This window comes from Spinacia oleracea, chromosome 6, assembly GCF_020520425.1.
Source record: "Spinacia oleracea cultivar Varoflay chromosome 6, BTI_SOV_V1, whole genome shotgun sequence".
NCBI lineage: Eukaryota > Viridiplantae > Streptophyta > Magnoliopsida > Caryophyllales > Amaranthaceae > Spinacia > Spinacia oleracea.
In genome coordinates, this window is record NC_079492.1 from 137,728,478 (window position 1) to 137,744,996 (window position 16,519).

A 16,519-nucleotide genomic window follows, 5' to 3' on the forward strand; every position below is an offset into this window, starting at 1 on the left:
TTCTCTAAAAATCCTAACCTTCTCCGCCCCTGTTCTTCGTTTTTTTTGGTGAGATCTCTCAGATCTTTGGGGTTTTCGCTCAAAATTGTTCTCAAACTTTAACCGGAACGACATTCCGGTGAGATCCCCTCTAGTTTTGTCCCCTTTGTCGTCCCAAATCCCGGTTGGTAATCGATTCTCTGGTGAAATTTTTTTGGGGATAAAATCGGAGTTTTATTAGGGTTTTATTAATTTCTTAATGGGATCCTCTTCCTCCAAATATCTTCCGACTTATTCGGTTGGTACTTCTGGGCAACGAATTCCTGACTCAAACTGTGATTGGGGCTCGAAATGCATTTGTCCCAACAACGAGCACTCGTATTCTGGCGAGTATCTGAATAATTTGAGGTTGGCCCAGAAGGAGAACACGAGTACCCGAAATTATCTCAAAGCTTGGTTTGAGAAAATGGAAGTGGAGCCTGGTGAAGAGGTGGAGTCCAAATACGACGATCGAGTCCCCACACCAGCAGATCTGAGATTCTTTGGAGGAGACGAATCTGATGAGGTATATTTCCTTATTTTTGGGTTTTTTTTCCTGATTTTTCGAGTTAATTAGGGTTTACTCTGTTTTTGGGATTTTTTGTGTTTCTTGGAGAAAATCTGTGATTTTTGGTTGAAACGTAGGTTTTCTAATAAAATTAGGGTTACTCTGCATGTTCTGATTTTTTGAGATTTTTTGTGAATTTTAATGATTTTTTTTCATTTGTTGATGATTTTTGTGAATTGTTTTAGATTTAACATTGGTTCATTTTTGTGATCATGCATGTCCCATAAATGTTTGATTTTTGTGTTAAATGATGAAGTTTTCGAATTGCATGTCAGAGATTCGTTGATAATTTTTGTTAAATGATGAAGTTTTCTAATTGCATGTAAGAGATCCCTTGATTTATTTTGTTAAATGATAAATTTTCGAATTGCATGTCAGAGATCCCTTGATTTTTTTGTTAAATGATGAAGTTCATGAATTGCATGTTAGAGATCCCTTGATTTTTCTCGATTTTTATGAGTTTATTTAAATTGCATGTTGAATACCATGAATGTTGGTCTGTTTTGGTTGATTTGGATGTTCAATTCCATGATTACTTTGATGATGTTGTTCTTTGATCTTGTTAAGTTGATGTGAAATATATTAAACATATTTTATGTCCCCTCTTGATTGCAAGGAACCCAATCACTCTGATTCATTCGACCTATACTATGTGGGTGAGTGTGAGAACACAACTGCTGGTCCAGAGGTTTCTGATGGGCAATGTTCGGTTTCGTCCCCAAACGTGAAGGAAGATGAAATAAAAAAAAAGCCACCTAAGGGTGTTGATGATGCTTAGAGATAAGTGTGTCTTCTATAAACCCTCTTTTAATTATATTTGGATTGCTGGTTAGCTGTGGAGACATAAGGTGGAGTAGCCAACAACTGTGATCTGTTGTTGGCAAGGGGTGTTGTTGTTTTGTTGATGATGTGATAGGGTTTGGAGTGTATTCATGTCCTCTATTATTGCCTTGTTGCTTGAAACATGTTGCCTTGTTGATTGATGAATGTTGCCTTGTTGATTGATGAATGTTGCCTTGTTGATTGATGAATGTTGCCTTGTGTGCTTGCTGATTTAATAATGTTGCCTGTTGAAACTGTCATATGTTTGCTGGTTGATTAGTGTTGCCTTGAGAGGGGTGAAAGCATATGGGATGGGTTTATGAATAAAATTTTAACATGTGATTGGAAAAAAACAGTTTCATTAAAGTCCCCTCTTATTGTTTGTCTTTCCTGAATGCTTGGTCTGTGATGTTAGGGTTTGAATGAGGTCTATGATGAGTCTTTCAGTGCTGAGAAACTATCCATGTTTCATAAACCACAGTGCGCCATTAGCATCCAGCCGTAGGCTGTATGAGGCTTTTGTGTGCTAATGGTTTGTGAACATGGTGTGGTTCAATGAAGCTTGGGGACATCTGAGACCAAATTTAACATGATGATGAGTCTTTCATATGCTGAGTCTTTCATATGCTGAGAAACAATTCAAGTTACATCGATGATGAGTCTTTCATATGCTGAGAAACAATTCAAGTTACCTACACTCACTCGTGCTGCCATTAGTATCAGTGATGATGCTTCTCAGGCGCTAAGTGTGTGTAGGTTGAATTTGTTTCAATGATGCTTGGGGACATCTGAGATGAATTTTGATGTCATGCATGTTTTACTTTTGTTAGTTAGGTGGTCCTTCAAAGGGGATTGACTTATTTTTAAATATCCAATGCGATAGTTCACAATTTGTCAATTCCCTTTGGAAGGACCACCATGACACTTAAACAACATGTTTGATTGTGGTGTTAATGATAATCAATGATGTTAAAGGTTGATATCCTGAGATTTATGTTTCAATACTTGTCCTTTAACTCCTTTTGTCGAATGGAGTGATTGTCATTTCACATGATCAGTAGTGAATATCAATCATTCCGTTCGGCAAAAGGATGTTAAAGTTGAGAAAATATTGATACAATAGATCAATGATGCTATTCAACAACTCTGAGATTGGAACCCTAATGTTTGCTAATGTCCCATGTGTGAGTTTGGTCATTGTTAAAATTTGGAAACATACTACATATATGCTGTAAATCAACCTATCTGAGATTGTTGTGCCTTGTCCATTGCTGCCTTGTTATTTGTTTTGAGTCATCTATGATGAGTCTTCATTTGCTGACACTCAAACCCTATATTCCATTAACACTCATGCGCCATTAGCATGAATAATGCTTCTCAGGAGCTAAGTGTTGGTGGATGGGGTTTGTGTGAGGGATGCTTGGGGACATTCTGAGATGGTTGTGTGTACTTGCTTCTATGTACTTGATGCCTTCTTCTTCATGCTTTGTTCAATGATGAATTGGTTTAAGCATATCGAATTTTACTTTTGTTGACGCATCGGTATCTAGGTGGTAAGATTTTCCATCTGAAAATGATGTGATATGCATTCTTTCCACTTAGATGACGATGTGTTTAGAGAAGTGATTTTGCATATGACTTTCTAAGTATGTTGTAAGTAAATACCTTGCCTTTGCTGCCTTGCTCATGGCCTTGTTTTTTTGAGTTGTTCAATGATGAAATGATTTAGTAACTCGAATATTACATCTTTTGACGCATCGGTTTCAAAATGGGAATAAATTCCATCTGAAAATGATGTGATATTCATTCTTTCCATTTTGAAGCTGATGTGTTTAGAGTTGTGATTTTGCATGTCCTGAGTTTCCTACACTTTTAGTATCCTCTGTCAAATGGAGTGACTTTCCTTTCCCATTTCTGTTTGTGTTAGTCATTCACTCCATTTGGGAGGAGGATATTAAAGTTTAGGATTCAATGATGATGAACACATACAAACTGAGAACAACATGTCCCCATGCTTTGCCTTGGCTTGAAAATGAATTCATGTGTTGCCTTGAAAACATAAAGTTGTCCCCTTAATGGTTTAAGGAATGGCTGACTCATTAAATTGGTGTTTTGTGTTTCAATTACAACTACAAATAAGAAACATGATTGTGAATATGATGAACAAAAACTAAACTATGATTGTGATAACCTAGTTATTGTTGCCTTGTTGATGCTGTCTTGTTCATATTGCCTTGTGCATTGCTGCCTAGTTATTGTTGCCTTGTTGATGCTGTCTTGTTCATATTGCCTTGTGCATTGTTGCCTTATGATTTTGACTTATCCTGAAATCATATGTTAATATGCAATGTACATGTTCCCTTATGATTTTGAATAATCCTGAAATCATATGTTAATATGCAATGTACATGAATAACTACAAATATGTGAGTATGATGAACAAAAACTAAAGATTAACAACAACAAATTGATTCATTCATTCTTCCAGTTGATATGTTGCTTCCAAAATGTTTTAAATACATGTGATGCTTTCATTCAAGCTTACAAAAGTGACATTTTGTTTGCTCTTGTAACTTTTAAAACATGTTCCCAAAACACAAAAAGTAATCTCTCGTTCTTGCTCTATACTTCACTGATTTGCTCTCCATTCATCAACAAGTTGTTTGCATTCATTCACAGCCCACCTTGGGGCCTTAACTTGTTCTGGCAGATTCCCCTCATCTTCTAAAATCTTTTTCTTGTTGTGTGGGAGTTGGTAGTCATTGTCCCCCTTGTGTTTCAAAATTTCATTTCCAACATATTGAAGTGACATCCACACATTAGATAGAGTCTTTGCATGCAGTTCATTATATGCCTCAGTCACAGCACCACTTAAATCTTCAACTGTTTTAGGCATCTTTTTGTGCATTAGTGATTGAATTGACCTAAAGAACCCCAAGTCTAATATGTTACAATCTGGACTGTTTGCTGGCTGCTGAGTCAATATCAATGTGAAGCCATCTTGCTTGTAATGTGTTAGGTTATGATACATATGACATTACATAGATCATGCGGAAACAACCATTAACCCAGGACAACATATTATTTACACATAATCATATAGCATAATTTAGATGCATACTCTTTGTTGCGTGCCTTCCCTAGCTGCGCCCGAACCGAACAAGAACAAGTCTTTAGGACTCCAAGTGTCGTCCCTCCGTAGATAGTCCACAGCACGTCCGGATCCGCCTTAAGATTGACCAACTAGAATCGCCCTTAAGGTTCTAATATTTTCGGTTAGGTAGGCAACAATATTGGCTGATTTTTCTGCTTAAAAATCTTAGTTTTGAATACTTAAAACTTGTGTATAAATTATGACCCCTAGGCCTTTATTTATAGAGTTATGGAAAAGGAATCGTAATCCTAGTAGGATGCGAATTAATTGGAATTAGAATTCTACATGAATTCTACTTAATCAATTTATCCAATAGGAATAGACATTTAATCATACACTGACTCTTGCAGATTCAGGAATCTCGCATGAGCTCAAACTCACACACACACGGCAGCCACAAGGGCTGCCCACGCATGCGAGCAGCAGCCCACGCAGCGCGGCCCACGCATGCGTGGCCTTGTGCGCGCTGGGCTGTGGCGTGCGTGCTTGCTGGGCGATGGCCTGGCTTCGTGCTGGGCCTTCGTCCGGCAGGCCTCGTCCGATGCTAATTCGTACGATACGCTTCCGATTAAAATTCCATTTCCGGAATCTATTTCCGATACGAACAATATTCAATATTTCCGATTCCGGAATTAATTTCCGTTTCGAACAAATATTTAATATTTCCGTTTCCGGAATTATTTTCCGATTCCGGTAATATTTCCGATTCTGACAATATTTCCGTTTCCAACAATATTTTCCGATACGTACCATGTTTCCGTTTCCGGCAACATCTACGACTTGGATAATATTCATATTTCCGATACGATCCATATTTCCGTTTCCGGCAATATCATCGTTTCCGGAGTATTCATTTCTTGCCTGTGACGATCTTAGCTCCCACTGAAACCAAGATCCGTCGGTTCCGAATATTCATAGATGGAGTATTTAATGCCATTAAATACTTGATCCGTTTACGTACTATTTGTGTGACCCTACGGGTTCAGTCAAGAGTAAGCTGTGGATTAATATCATTAATTCCACTTGAACTGAAGCGGCCTCTAGCTAGGCATTCAGCTCACTTGATCTCACTGAATTATTAGCTTGTTAATTAATACTGAACCGCATTTATTAGACTTAACATAGAATGCATACTTGGACCAAGGGCATTATTTCCTTCAGTCTCCCACTTGTCCTTAGGGACAAGTGTGCATTTCCTAATTCCTTTGTCGCTCGATGCTTGCTCTTGAACATAAGGTAAGAGTTGTCATCCTTATTATGTCCAGAGGTGTTCCTCGGTTTCAGAGTTCAACTGATCAAATAAACAGATAATCATAGCCTATGATTCATCCGAGCACGGCCATGCATTTCACAGTTTCTAGCTCTCCGAGTGGCCTTGTACAACTTTTAAGCATCTCATCCCGATTTATGGGAGGACAATCCCAATCTTGCGATCTTGAGATTAGACTTCGTTTGATAGGTGATTACCTGAGCGTTGCCTTTATAGCCTCCTTTTACGGTGCGACGGTTGGTCAACGTCAAAGCAACCAGTTCTCAAACAAGTAATCTCAAATCACTCAGGTATTGAGGATTTAGTGTCTAATAATTTAATGAAATTTACTTATGACAGACTTTCATCTCTTACAGTAAAGTTTCATAGGTCTTGTCCGATACTAGTCTTCCCAAAGTAAGTATCTATGCAAATGATTATGACATTGCCATGTCCACATAGTTCAAGAAACAGAACTACTAGTCATCTTGCATTCTAATCGTCTAACGTTTTCTATGCGTCCAATTTTATAGAAAACTCCGACTAGGGACCATTTTCAACCTTTGACATTCAAGTTCACTTGATAGACATTTCTTAGTCACAGGACTGGTCCTGACAGTCTATCTTGAATATATCGTCAAATTTGAAGGGACTCATCATTTAATACTAAACCAAGATTAAATGGAATATGAAAATACATTTCATATATGATAAATGTTCAACCCCAATGTTTTATAACCATGGGCCTCAAACCCATCTTCTAAAACAATTCATGGAATTCAAAGCTATGCTTGATTTCCAGTGCTACAACGTGAGTGTTGCTTCTCACTTGTTGCATAGGTTTAGTTATCATGCTTTGCCAATCTTAATATCCTTTTCATCGAATGTTCTTCGAGATATGATGATAAGATCTTTTCGAGTTTGTTTATTATGTGATCTAGTCTTTCTTACTTCGATGGTGGTATTACTCATTTTGCAATGAAGAACCATCAAGTTAGCAGACGTTTTTCTTGCTTCAAGAGTGGTTCCACGCATTTTTCAATGAAGAACCATCAAGCCAGCAGATAGGTGATCTACCCAAGTTCAGTGAAGAACTTTAAACAACCCTGTTTTATTGCTTCTTAGGCAATAATTACTTTTACTTCAACTGTATAGGTTGCTAGTGATGCTTTGTTTGGATTTACCTATCCAAGCAGTTCATAGATATGTGGTAGACTCTCCAACTATATCTTAGAACATAGAAATTAATATTTTAATTTCCCACGCAACAACTCATGGTCTCCAATCCATGTTGCCATTTCAAAACACGATGCTCTATAGCTCGTCTTTATCAATGGTTAACTCCAAAGGGTCTTGCTTGATCCTTTGCCAGTGTTTATGCGTGTAGCATCAATATTTAGCGTATCTTTATTTCCTTGAATCAAGAACTATTCCTATGTACCTTTTCAAGTACCATAAGTATTCTTGATCTCAATCTAGTTGATCTTCACTTAGATCAATAGAGATTGGTATATGTTCGTCATGCCTAAAGTCATACGATACGTTTTTGGCGATCCTCATATTATATCATACATGATAAATTCTTTTGCAGAATAATTCCTAATTGAATTCTATTCATGTAACTTTAGCTTATTCAATTTCAGCAGATACTGAATCCAGCTAAATTCTTTGACATATAATATAGGTTAAGAATCTCATTTAGACTCTTTGATGTTTAACTTAGTAAATGCTTATACATAGTTCAAACATTCTTTACTTAGATTTATTCATATGGGTCGAATATCTCCAATGGAGTCTTTCGTGTTTGATTTAGTAAATGCCATTACTTAATCCAAAACAATATCATAAGATCTTTGTAAATAGATCTTAATACCCAGTATGTACTAAGTTTCGCCATGGTCCATCATTGATAAATAATCTCAAGTCTAAGTCATTAGCATTTGAATGTTATTTTACAATAGAGAGATATGTGTGTGATACACATAGGACCAATTAAGTTTTTATGTACTCCCACTAAACTTCTTATATATCTATAAGAATCATGTATATTTTATGAAACTAAAATACTTATTAGCTTCACTAAAATACATTTCTAATTCCCAATTGCTTGCTTAAATCTGTACTTTAGATTTCATAAGCTAGCTTTCTTTTTCAAGCATTTATTTGGATCCACAAATCCTATGACATACCATGTACATAGTTTATTCCAACATTTGATTGAGGAATACGTTTTGTCATCCAATTGCTATATGTACCAATATGCAATCATTGCTTGAATTATAGACTTGAGCATTACGATTATGCATGAGGTTTCAACACAATCCATGCCATGAATTTGCTTGTAACCTTTAGCAACTAATCTAGCTTTGTGTGTGAACACAATTCTTGTTTGATGGTTTTTATCCTTAAAACAAACTTGCAACCAATAGGTGTGAAACTATTCTTGCAAATCAACAAAATTTCAATTTTGTCATCAAAACATTGAGTATGGTTTATGGCCTCTAACCATTTAAAACATTTGAGTCTATATATGGCCTCTAACCATTTTAGGGAATCTAGGTTTCGTCATAGCTTTCTTACAAGTCACAAACTCATTAATCTACATGATAATAGTTTGACTGCAAGTTGTAGGTTTCTTCACTATTTAATAGAAGAATCTCATAGTTTCATTGACCTGATCTCTATGTTTCTTTACTATCTAATAGAAGAATCTCATAGTTTCAGTGACTTGAATTCTATGCCTACTTGGGTATAGAACATCAAACATTAGAATATCAATAGCCACTTAAAGTCCTTTGAATATTCTGTTCTCCTTGAAGCACTTGTAAAGTCTTCTAAGAGATGTCTATTCTTTAAAGCCACTTCTAAAGTCTTAAAGAATAAGTTTGGATTTTCTGAAGCACTTCGAAAAGCCTCCGGAATGTCCGTTTTATGTTTGTTGTTCGCCTCGAAAACTTTCGAGGTCTATTTTCTCCCACTTGTCATTTTGGAAACGAATCTCCAAAAGGACATTATTTCGAGCAAACAAACATTATGTTCTCAAAAATTCGTGGTAGAAACAATACCCTTGTGTCTCATTTGAATAAATCACAATGAAACATATATCTAGACTTGGGCCTTAGTTTGTTGAATAACAAACACTAAGCTCCCACTGAGTTTAGCAACTCTTTAGATATATATAATTGAAAAGATATCCTGAAATTACTTTTCAATAGCTTTGACGAATTTGGTTTAGTTTGGTGGTAGTTGAGCATTTTGTTTTAGAAATTATAGGAAAAGTCTTTATGATTCATCATTGATCGAATCAAGTACTAATTGACTTCGATCATTCCAACGTAGATATGCCATATCTTATGGAGCTAGATTGTGAAATTACAACACACAATCATTGATGATCATATTTGGTCTCAAGTAATCATCAACATGATCTAACCTAGATCTTTATGATTTCTTGCCGAGTGGATTTTATACTTCTGAATCTTTGAACTAGCCAAACAGATTCAACTTATATCACATTTGAGTAAATAAACCTATATTCACTCAAATCCATGTGAAATAATAAAGTCATAAAACCTTTCTTTAGCTTTGAACTCTATCGTCTAGGCGTTCTAACAATAGTTCATATTCTTTGTTACTTTCAACAAGTAAGACTAGCTTGTCTTAAGTTGATTTAGAAATCAACCAACTTTCAAAAGTCCATCAAAATAGAGCTTATGAATGTTAACTTGTTGATATGGTCTAAGCAACAATGCCAAAGATTTAATGGAACTCAAATCAAGGGTTTGATTTGAACCTAGTAAAGTTCTTTAAAGAGTTGTTTGTTTTAATCAAGCATATTGACTCAACCAGTAATTGACCATTTCATTCAAATAAACAAACAAACAAGCATTGTTTTTGTTCTTCTGAATGTGAGTCTTTCTGTGTTTGAAGCAGAAATTTAGGTATGCTGATTATGGAACAAAATAGCCATTAAGTTCCAGCCTTTGAAAGGACTTAAAACAAACTAGATGACCCTACAACTAATGTAGCATTGCCATGCTTCATTTCCCACTTGTAGGTCATTAGTGTATCCTAGCTTCCATTGTTTGAGTTATTACCGAAGTAAGAACCTCAAGCGGTATATGATACCAAGGAAGTTTGATTGCTAGGTCACTTTTCTTTAAACATAAACTTATAGGTAGAACCGGAATCGTAAATTCCTTTCATTTGTTCCTTTGTTTTCCTATTTCTTGTACCCTTTCTTATAGTCTTAAGAATTGAGTTCTCTAGTGTTGACTTTTATACTTTGTTAGACATTCCAATGTCACCAACAAGGTTCTTTAACATTTAATTTATGTTGAATATTAAGTTTCAACTAGATGATCTTACCAGAAGCTTCTAAAGTTCTCTAAGCATCGATCTATTCGAATGTCTAGGGACTAGACTCATTCGAGAATTAAATGGACAAAGATATTAGGTTGTTAACCATTGGTAAAGCTGAGCGTTTAAGCTCAATGCTTTATGATCTCAAAACTACAGTGTATTTTGAATTCACAAGCACCAATTGGTTTGCCATTCGAATTTGATATTCGAAAACAACCATAAAAGTCGATATAAGAAACGTACATTTTAAATTGCTCACTTTCTCTCTTTTCCGTGAATCGTTCTTGGATTCACTACCAATCGAGGAAATTTACTGTTACCTTTCTAAAAGGATTTATTGCAGTGCAAGATATTTAATTATAAATAATAATTAAAACATACATTGAAGCATGCAAAGTCTAAACATTTATCATGAATAATAACTTGAAATTAAAGCAACCATGCAATTCAAACAAGTTATTAGCATTTTATTCGATTTTATTGTTCCGGCAGGTGTGAATAAAATGATTCCAAGATCCTAAAACCATTGAAGAATTAAGCACAGTTTGTCGACTCAATTCTAAAACATTTTAGGTAAGCAAAAGCCTTTTGCTAATAGTCTAAAAACTACTCTTGGTTGATAGGTACGTCTAAGAACTTATTAGGTAAACCTATCGATGTTGCCACGACATAAAAGGACTCCTTACTTATATCGTTGAGTTTCACCAAAACTAACATGTACTCACAATTATTTGTGTACCTTGCCCCTTTAGGACCAATAAGTAACACCTCGCTGAGCGAAAACTATTACTAGATTGATGTAAAGGATATCCAAGCAAGTGTATATTTTGGCATGGCACCTTTTAACTCAATTTTTAAGTTTGGAACTTAAGGCTCTTACTATGTTGGTTAGATTTTAAGTGAACTAAAATCCTTAATCATGCAACATAATCAAGCTTTTGATCTCATGCATTTTAAGACATATTTAAAAGCAATAAATAACTTAAAACATGCATAAGATATTTGTGAACTAGTATGGCCCGACTTCATCTTGAAGCTTTGACTTCAAAGTCCGTCTTGAAAATCTCCGTGGGAGGCACCATTTTCTTCAAATAGGATAAGCTATAACTAATTACAACTATGTGATGGTTCGCAGACCATATTTGAATTGAAAAATAACTTTGGTACTTTAGACCAATTACATTCAAATTAATGGTACGCAGACCATATTTTCTATCCTATTTGGGCCATACTAGTCACTTCATAACCTGCAAAACAGTACATATACAATATATACCATTCACCCATTCATTATCATGAATGGCCCACATAGCTGGTTAGTAAAACACATTATGCATCACGTAAACATTTGCAGCAATTAATCAAGGGCACCAATAATCTACCAATTATTCAGTCCTTATTAATTCTAATCAAGTTGTTTTAACCTTAAGGATTTGTAGACCTAATCAAGAGTTTATGACTAAAAAGCGCTCCCACTCAAACCAATAAATTCATATGCTTTACTAATTTTAAACATAAAATTGTATTTCTAGTCTAACCGGAAACATACAAATTTAATTAAAATTTAAAGCTCATATAAATTTATAATTGAATCCAAAAATTTAATTTAATTTAATTTCAGTCGCATTTAAATTAATTCATCATTTTAATTTTAGTAAAATAATTAGAATAAATACCATTTATTATAATTATAATATTCAAAATTAAAATCCAAGAAATTAATTCAAATTATTAATTTTAAAATTAATTAAAATTACGTGAACTGAAATTTTCAAATTAAACATTCAAAACGATCTAATCGTAACGCAAACACCCTACGCGTTGTACGCCCATGGGCCGTACGCACACAGCCATTGCTGGCCATGTGCGCGCAGCCCATGCGCTCGTCGCATAGCTGCTGCTGTCCTATCGCAAGCCTCCGCACAGCGCCCCATCGCACGCGAGCTATCGCTCGCAGTGCGCGCGAGATCGCTCGCTGGGCGCGCTGGCTCGCTCGCTGTGCGCGCGAGCCATCGCTCGCTGGGGCGCGACATCGCTCGCTGGGCGGGCGACATCGCGCGCTGTGCGCGCGAGCCATCGCACGCTGGGGCGCGACATCGCTCGCTGGGCGAGCGACATCGCGCGCTGTGCGCGCGAGTAGTGCTGGGCGCAGCGCTCGTGGCACGCGAGCTTGCGCTCGCTGCGCGCGAGGCTGCGCGCACTTGTGCGAGGCAGCGCGCGTTGTGGCGCAGCTCGCTTGCTGCCCACACGCGACTGCCTTGGCTCGCCCCTTCGCCCATGCCCATTCGTTCATTGCTCGTGGCACACGACACAAGGCAGGGCTGCTGCCTTGTGCTCGTGCACTACGCCCTTGCTCATTGCATTCGTGCCGCACGGGCGACGAGCTCCCTTGCTCGTCGTCGCATGCCCGCATTATACAACACCCCTTAAGGGTAACACGAAGCGTCCATTGCTTCGCGCGTGCAAGTTATTTGAACGAATCGCATAAAATTTAAAATTTATATTTAAAATTAATGACAAATTAATAAATAATATTAATTTCATAATTTTAGGGCGAAAAAATCGAAAATTTATTATCCAATTGATTTCCGATTGATATGGATTCAAGTCTAGGTCATAAAAATTTAAAATTTATCGTAAATTTACAATTTTTATGGTGGTTTTTTAATCATAGGTTTCTAATTAAATTACAATTAATTATGAAAATCAAATTAATTCTAAATTATTCTAATTTTCAACAAATTAATCATAATTACAAATTAGATTGCATAATTAACAAGACTAGGCATTCAAACTTGTTAAACATATGCAGTAGGTCAATCAAAAATTCAAGATTTATCAACAGGAATCGCAAATATTTAATTTAACATCTTAAATTTACGAAATTTTGCATTCGAAAAACTAAAACCTTCGAAAAGTCATAGTTAGGCTTCGAATTTGAGAATTCTGGGTTCGGCAGAAAAATACTATTTTTGTCAAAATTTTAGAATGCCTTTTACATGCGGAATTGACACAAAAATCACTCAATTCGGATGAGTAATGAAGAAACTGCCGAAAAACTGCGTACGTATAATTAAATAAACGCAATTTGCAACTAATTAACAATTACGAAAATTAATCACCCCTTTTAATTCTTGCAAATTTGTAATATTTAACCATGTTCATGCAATTTAGATTATGAAAATAATAAGGGGCTCTGATACCACTGTTAGGTTATGATACATATGACATTACATAGATCATGCGGAAACAACCATTAACCCAGGACAACATATTATTTACACATAATCATATAGCATAATTTAGATGCATACTCTTTGTTGCGTGCCTTCCCTAGCTGCGCCCGAACCGAACAAGAACAAGTCTTTAGGACTCCAAGTGTCGTCCCTCCGTAGATAGTCCACAGCACGTCCGGATCCGCCTTAAGATTGACCAACTAGAATCGCCCTTAAGGTTCTAATATTTTCGGTTAGGTAGGCAACAATATTGGCTGATTTTTCTGCTTAAAAATCTTAGTTTTGAATACTTAAAACTTGTGTATAAATTATGACCCCTAGGCCTTTATTTATAGAGTTATGGAAAAGGAATCGTAATCCTAGTAGGATGCGAATTAATTGGAATTAGAATTCTACATGAATTCTACTTAATCAATTTATCCAATAGGAATAGACATTTAATCATACACTGACTCTTGCAGATTCAGGAATCTCGCATGAGCTCAAACTCACACACACACGGCAGCCACAAGGGCTGCCCACGCATGCGAGCAGCAGCCCACGCAGCGCGGCCCACGCATGCGTGGCCTTGTGCGCGCTGGGCTGTGGCGTGCGTGCTTGCTGGGCGATGGCCTGGCTTCGTGCTGGGCCTTCGTCCGGCAGGCCTCGTCCGATGCTAATTCGTACGATACGCTTCCGATTAAAATTCCATTTCCGGAATCTATTTCCGATACGAACAATATTCAATATTTCCGATTCCGGAATTAAATTCCGTTTCGAACAAATATTTAATATTTCCGTTTCCGGAATTATTTTCCGATTCCGGTAATATTTCCGATTCTGACAATATTTCCGTTTCCAACAATATTTTCCGATACGTACCATGTTTCCGTTTCCGGCAACATCTACGACTTGGATAATATTCATATTTCCGATACGATCCATATTTCCGTTTCCGGCAATATCATCGTTTCCGGAGTATTCATTTCTTGCCTGTGACGATCTTAGCTCCCACTGAAACCAAGATCCGTCGGTTCCGAATATTCATAGATGGAGTATTTAATGCCATTAAATACTTGATCCGTTTACGTACTATTTGTGTGACCCTACGGGTTCAGTCAAGAGTAAGCTGTGGATTAATATCATTAATTCCACTTGAACTGAAGCGGCCTCTAGCTAGGCATTCAGCTCACTTGATCTCACTGAATTATTAACTTGTTAATTAATACTGAACCGCATTTATTAGACTTAACATAGAATGCATACTTGGACCAAGGGCATTATTTCCTTCATAATGTTGCTGCCATTCTTGATCATTTTGCAAAATGTGTGCCTTTGCATTGTCTTGAATGATGTATATCACCCTTTCCCCCTCATGTGGTGGCCATTTCTCTTTAATTGCTGGGATTAGGTAGTTGATTAGCATGGCCCTAGTTGCAATCTGATTAACTGACTTGATTGGTTTAGTCTCAATTGTCCCCTTGACTCTATTTTTGGATGTTCTCTTTGCTGCCACTGCATCTGTGAATGGAAATATACCAAGTTTCCCATCCCACTCACACTGCCCATCTTGTCCCCACCTTGGCCTTGCTACTGCTGCCATAAACATGAACTTTGGAATCTTAGTTCTTGATTTTCCCTTCCTGTGTGGAAATGGTTCATTGTTTGCTAAATAAACTCTTTGACTTTTTTGTGTAAGATAGAACCATTTCTCATCGATGTGAATGAAATCATACATGCTGTAATATGTGGGATCATTTGGTATTGAGTAGTCCATTAAGAGACCAAGTACCCACTTCATCCTTGCCATCTTGCATTCTTCTGAAATGCCTGGATTCAATGGACTTGAATGTGGTTTTATCTGTTTTCTTTTCACCATTCTCCAAACTGTTGTGGGACTCAAATTGAGCATCCTTGCTAGATCAATAATGGTTGTTCTATCCCCCATGGCTATGGAGGCTATAGACTCATATGTTACTTGAATTCTCTTTCTCCCACAGTTGTGATATTTGCTATCATAGAAATACGAATCCATGGCTGCCTTATGTGCCAATGCTCTCTGCCATATTAGTCTAATTGTCTTCCTTGTGTAACCAAACTTTATAACAGCCTGCCTATTTGTCCCATGAATGAGTTCATCTGAATGCTTTTCTTTTCTTAAGAGAAGGAACAACAAGATTTCCAACCTTAATTCGTTGTTAATCCTTGGGGTTCTAGGCTTATGATGATTTTGCTCTGTTTCTGTTTGATGAATTGGAGATGGTGGGAACTCTTGTTGTGTTGGCATGTTCAAATCAAACAAAAATGGAACTGAGTGGTTATCTGATATACCTGATGTATGATGTGGTCCCACTTCACATTCTTGTGCATATTCTTGTCCCACTTCATTCAGATCTGGCAATTGTTGATTTTGCTCAAAGTCCCCTATTTGATGAGCATTTACTTCACTTACAGCATTTTGGGTTGCTTCATCATCATTATAATCTGAATCAGAGTTCGTGCCGTCTCCTTCATCATCGGAAAAACCGAGGAACTCGTCCTCCTCTTGATCTGAAGCCATTAATGTCCCCTTGCTGATTAATTGTAGTGCATTTATTGCCTTTGGTTTTTTGTTGTTGTAACTGATATTAAAACAGTTGGAATTTATGAGGGTTTTTGGGTAGAAATTGTCCCCTATTTATAAAGGGTGGTAAATGTATAAAGTTTGGAGGGAAAAAGTTTGGAGGGAAAACTTTTTGGTAAATTTCTGTTTTTGGAGGGAAGTGTAAAAAGGGAAGTGGACTTTCCCAATTTGGGAAGTCTTCCCTCCGTTTTTTTCTGTTGCTGTAATCTCATTGGATGAAATAAATCCACCTCATGTACTTTGGTCCCCACTTCAATCAGATTTTTTCTGATTTTTGATTAATTAAATGAAAATATCCCCTTTCCCATAATTCTTTAATATTTTCTCTCTCCTTACTTTAATCTTTAAAAAAGAATCTCTTACACATTCTTACACACAATCATTTCTCTTACACCCAATCATTACACTTATACCCATACAAACCAAGATTCTATTTTTCTTAAAAACCCCCCAAGATTCCAAATGGATACAACATTTAGAAATGGAGGGAGTACTATATTGTGATATA

The 16,519-nt window shown here is 36.7% G+C and overlaps 2 protein-coding genes across 2 annotated transcripts; one reads left to right on the forward strand and one right to left on the reverse strand.

The window, feature by feature from the left end:
* On the forward strand, window positions 1–4,416 carry LOC110789677 (uncharacterized). Its single transcript, XM_056833553.1, has 2 exons — window positions 1–544; window positions 1,203–4,416. Exons 1-2 carry the CDS (start codon window positions 239–241, stop codon window positions 1,362–1,364), a joined length of 468 nt encoding a protein of 155 aa, XP_056689531.1. The 5' UTR covers window positions 1–238; the 3' UTR covers window positions 1,365–4,416.
* On the reverse strand, window positions 4,038–15,948 carry LOC110789752 (uncharacterized). The gene is made up of 2 exons (XM_056832842.1): window positions 14,752–15,948; window positions 4,038–4,412 (listed from the first exon to the last, which is right to left on the reverse strand). The coding sequence occupies exons 1-2, from the start codon at window positions 15,946–15,948 to the stop codon at window positions 4,038–4,040; spliced, it is 1,572 nt and encodes a 523-aa protein (XP_056688820.1).
* Between the last annotated feature and the right edge of the window lie 571 nt (window positions 15,949–16,519).

Bases quoted from the DNA above. Each gene is read 5' to 3' on its own strand.
- LOC110789677 (XM_056833553.1), top strand. From the start codon at position 239: ATGGGATCCTCTTCCTCCAAATATCTTCCGACTTATTCGGTTGGTACT. The intron at 545-1,202 runs GTATATTTCCTT...CTTGATTGCAAG, and splicing joins GAGGAGACGAATCTGATGAG to GAACCCAATCACTCTGATTC.
- LOC110789752 (XM_056832842.1), bottom strand. From the start codon at position 15,948: ATGGCTTCAGATCAAGAGGAGGACGAGTTCCTCGGTTTTTCCGATGAT. The intron at 4,413-14,751 runs GTGATATACATC...ACACATTACAAG, and splicing joins CACCACATGAGGGGGAAAGG to CAAGATGGCTTCACATTGAT.